Source organism: Physeter macrocephalus, chromosome 4 (genome assembly GCF_002837175.3).
Source record: "Physeter macrocephalus isolate SW-GA chromosome 4, ASM283717v5, whole genome shotgun sequence".
NCBI lineage: Eukaryota > Metazoa > Chordata > Mammalia > Artiodactyla > Physeteridae > Physeter > Physeter macrocephalus.
This window is the reverse complement of record NC_041217.1, coordinates 140,528,296-140,532,359: the sequence shown is the minus strand read 5'-3', so window position 1 is coordinate 140,532,359 and position 4,064 is coordinate 140,528,296. Positions and strand designations below refer to the sequence as shown.

General features: G+C 36.3%; 1 protein-coding gene across 3 annotated transcripts in view; it reads right to left on the bottom strand.

Annotated features, from left to right (window-relative positions):
• Positions 1-2,274: 2,274 nt before the first annotated feature.
• ORC1 (origin recognition complex subunit 1) overlaps positions 2,275-4,064 on the bottom strand; it is a 33,745-nt gene continuing 31,955 nt past the window's right edge. For all 3 annotated transcript variants that reach the window (XM_024119867.2, XM_007129230.3, XM_007129231.3), the window contains exon 19: positions 2,275-2,685. In XM_024119867.2, coding sequence (XP_023975635.1) covers positions 2,491-2,685 — 195 coding nt within the window. In that variant the 3' untranslated portion in view covers positions 2,275-2,490. The remainder of the gene's footprint in view (positions 2,686-4,064) is intronic.

Here is a 4,064-nt window from a genome sequence, read left to right as displayed (position 1 = left end):
TTCCATCTAAAACCTTGCAAATCACTTCCTCCTGCCTATTTCCTAAACTTTTATCTTCCAGTTTCCTTGGACAAAGAGCTTTTCCACCTCCTTATTGCTTTCTGGTGATTTCCTGAAGAAGAGACCGTCTTTACTATTTTAAAATGGAAGGTTCAGGGAACTCCCTGGTGGTCCAGAGGTTAGGACTCTGTGCTCTCACTGCTGAGGCCCCGACTGCAGTTCTTGGTCTGGGAACTAAGAGGCTGCAAAGCCATAAGGTAGAGCAGCCAAAAAAAAAAAAAAAGAATGTTGAAAAGAAATAAAATGGAAGTTTCACTCCCATATTTCTTCTCATTAAACTTTAAAATGTTTTATAATGAAACATTTAAGACATACAAAAATATACAATATTTCACATTTGCTAGAATGCAAACTCCATAAAAGCAGGAGCTTTTGTTCTTTAACTTCAGTGTCTAGAGCAGTGCATGGTACACAGTAGGCACTAAATAAAGTTACTATTTCTTGTGTGAATTACAAATACATGGGCACTTACCACAAGTTTAAGAAAAACCAGTACAATGTGCTTGAAGCCACCTCGCCACCTCTCATGTTACAACCCTTTCCCAAAGAGATATTCACTCTCCTGAATTTGGCGTTTATTGTTCCTGAGCATTTCTACTATGTATGTGTACATCCTTAAGCAAACCATAGTTTTTTTTTTTGCAAGCTTTGACATTATATCATTGTTATCACTGCAAATATTCTTCAACTCTTTTTACTCGACCTTGTTTTTAGCGTCATCCATTGATACTTATTACTTTATTTTTCATTTCTGTATGTTATCTCACAGTATGAAAATAATTCACTTTTCCAATGGCTTGCCATTACAGTGCTATGAATGTTCTTGTATATAATTCCTGGTGTATACATGTGTTTCTCTAGGATATATTCCTAGGAGTGAAATTGGGGGCTCATAGGATTTTATAGACTAAATATTTCCAAATTATCTCCAATGCATTTGTTCTAGTTTACACTTACATCAATGGGGCATTTGGTTTCCAATTGTTCCATATCACCATGGAGAGATTTTTTTTTTAATAGATGTGAAAGTGTTTTGACTTGCAGGCCTCTTTTACTATGTTCCCATTTTGTTGGTTATATTTCTTATTCTGTGGATGCCTTATTTACTCATTTTCCTTTTTCTTATTGTATAATGCTTTAAAATATTCTGATCCTGATCCTTAGTCCTTTACGAGCAGTTATAAATATATGTATCTATGTATTTTTTGAGCTATTTAATTAGTTGCAAATGTTATATTTCACTCATAAATGTCTTATCATGATTCTCCTAAGAACAAGGACATTCTCCTACACAACCACAATAATTTATCACACCCACAAAATTTAACATTTACATAATCCTATTACATAATATGAATATAGTCCATAATAATGCTTATAACTGTTTGTATCTCTTAAATCCATGACCCAATCAAGGTTCTTACAGTCTACTTAGCTATTTAGCTCTCATTTCTCTAGTCTCTTTTAGTTTAGAAGTTTCTCCATTTTTTTTCTTCTTTTGTGATATGAATATTTTTGAAGAGGAACCATTGCTTTGTGAATATTTTTCCCTCAATTTTGATTTACCTGATAATTTTTCTCATCAGTAGATTCAGGTCAACCCTTTCTGGCAGGACTATGACATGGATGATGTATTTTCTCAGTAGCTGACATGAGGTTTTAGATGTCAGTTTGTTCTATTGTTGGTTTATCAGAATTAACTTGCAAAGTTATACAAAAAAACCCTACCAAGATTTTAATTGGAATTGATTTCTATTTAGAGATTAATTACATTTATTAGATTTATTCCAGGTACCTTATATTTTGTGCCATCTAAGAATTTTTTATTTAAAGATTTGTTTTTATGATAAATGGTATCTTTTAAAAAATTCCATTTTCTAGCTATTTGTTACTAGGGATTATTTATTACTGATATTATTTCCAGCAGTTCTTTTTTATATGCTAAGTATATTACACTCACATTCTTCAAAAGTTAAGAGATACATAATGACATACAGTGAATGTCTTCCTCTAACCCTGAAGGTAGCCATCTAGTTCTTTCCCAGAGGCAACCAATATAAGTAATTTCTTACTTACTGTCCTGGAACTATTTTATTGTGTGCATGTATTGTGTGCATGTATTTAATTGTGTGCATGTATTTATATACATGGTATGTTACCATTAAATAAATGTCAGGGCTACTAACAGAAATAAAACCCAGAGAGAGTGCCTAGTGTAGGAAGGATGGTTTGGTTTTATAATTTGATGTTTGTAATGACTATAAAACTTCCCAAACACTCCAGAAAAAGCAAATTATTAAATGGAAAATTCCCAAATACATGACAGCCATTGCTGTTCAGTATACTTTGCTACAATGATTCCATGTGCTTAGGAAATGGAAATAGGGCTCTTTAAAAACAGCAGATCACAGTTCTTCCTTGTGAAGCCCTTCACTCTTCTTTCAGCGCATATAGAACGTCATCCTGGCTGACGTTGAGCCGCACACGAAGGAGCAGGTCATTCCTGCTGGGCTCCACAAGGAGGAGGCGGCAGGAGCCTAGGTGAGAGCACACCGCCATGGTCTCTGACATGGTGGGGTACGGGAGACCCTCCATCCTGCACAGTGCCACGTGTTGACTGTATACCTAGAAACAAAAAACAAACCTGAGGTCAGCTGCCAGAAGGTAGTCCTGGGTCTGTATCCAATCATTATTTCTTCTTTTGGGAAAATGAGACAGTTCTTTTCCAGGATACTCAGTACCCCAGCAGGCATCAAGGGGTGCCCCACTGGGGCACAAACACAAGGGCAGAATGTAGTACTGGCCTCGGAATCAGACAACAGCAGGTCTGAACCCTGGTTCTGCCAATTACCTAAATAAGCAACCCGGGCCAGTTATTTCACTTTTTGAGCTTCAGTTTTATCTATTAAATATACTACAATATCCCTCATGAGTTAATAGATATAATATGCTTAGTAACTGAGTTAATAGATATAATATGCTTAGTAACTGTCACAGTTATACGAAGAGTCCTCATCTCCAGGTGCTGAGCGTTCCTACTGAGACTGTCATAATTCAAGTCAAATTTTGCTATAAGGGCATTTTCCTTGGCAGAAACAGTGAGCAGGTGCCAAGGCATGTCCCTTGGAAAAGCACAAAGGCCTAGAGAGAATACAGGTCACTCTCTGCAGAAGAGCTGTCTCAGGCTTTACAAAAACAAAAACGGGCAAAACATGACTAGCGACTAAATGTTTAAAAAAGAATTTAAAGAAGAAAAGCTGAAAGGAAATAAACAGCTGGAAAGAAAATGTTTTCCTGACATCTCTATTTGTCTAAAACATACTCATACACACAGATATACAAACTCCCAGGTATATACTTAAACACCTTTAATAAACCACTAAGGGCGAAGCCCTAATGACTCCTTTTACTTGATATAGTTGAAATTATTCTGAGTGTTTGGATTGATCTTTGTGATTTTTTTCAACATCTTTATTGTAGTATAACTGCTTACAATGGTGTGTGAGTTTCTACTTTATAACAAAGTGAATCAGCTATACACATACATACATCCCCATATCTCCTCCTTCTTGCCTCTCCCTCCAACCCTCCCTATCCCACCCCTCTAGGTGGTCAAGAAGCACCGAGCTGCTCTCCCTGTGCTATGCAGCTGCTTCCCACTAGCTATCTATTTTACATTTGGTAGTGTATATATGTCAATGCTACTCTCTCACTTCGTCCCAGCTTACCCTTCCCCTCCCTGTGTCCTCAGGTCCATTCTCTACGTCTGCGTATTTATTCCTGTCCGTTTTTTTTTTTTTAGATTCCATATATTTGTGTTAGCATACAGTATTTGTTTTTGTCTTTCTGACTTATTTCACTCTGTATGACAGACTCTAGGTCCATCCACCTCACTACAAATAACTCAGTTTCATTTCTTTTAATGGTTGAGTAATATTCCATTGTATATATGTGCCACATCTTCTTTATCCATTCATCTGTTGATGAACACTTAGGTTGCTTCC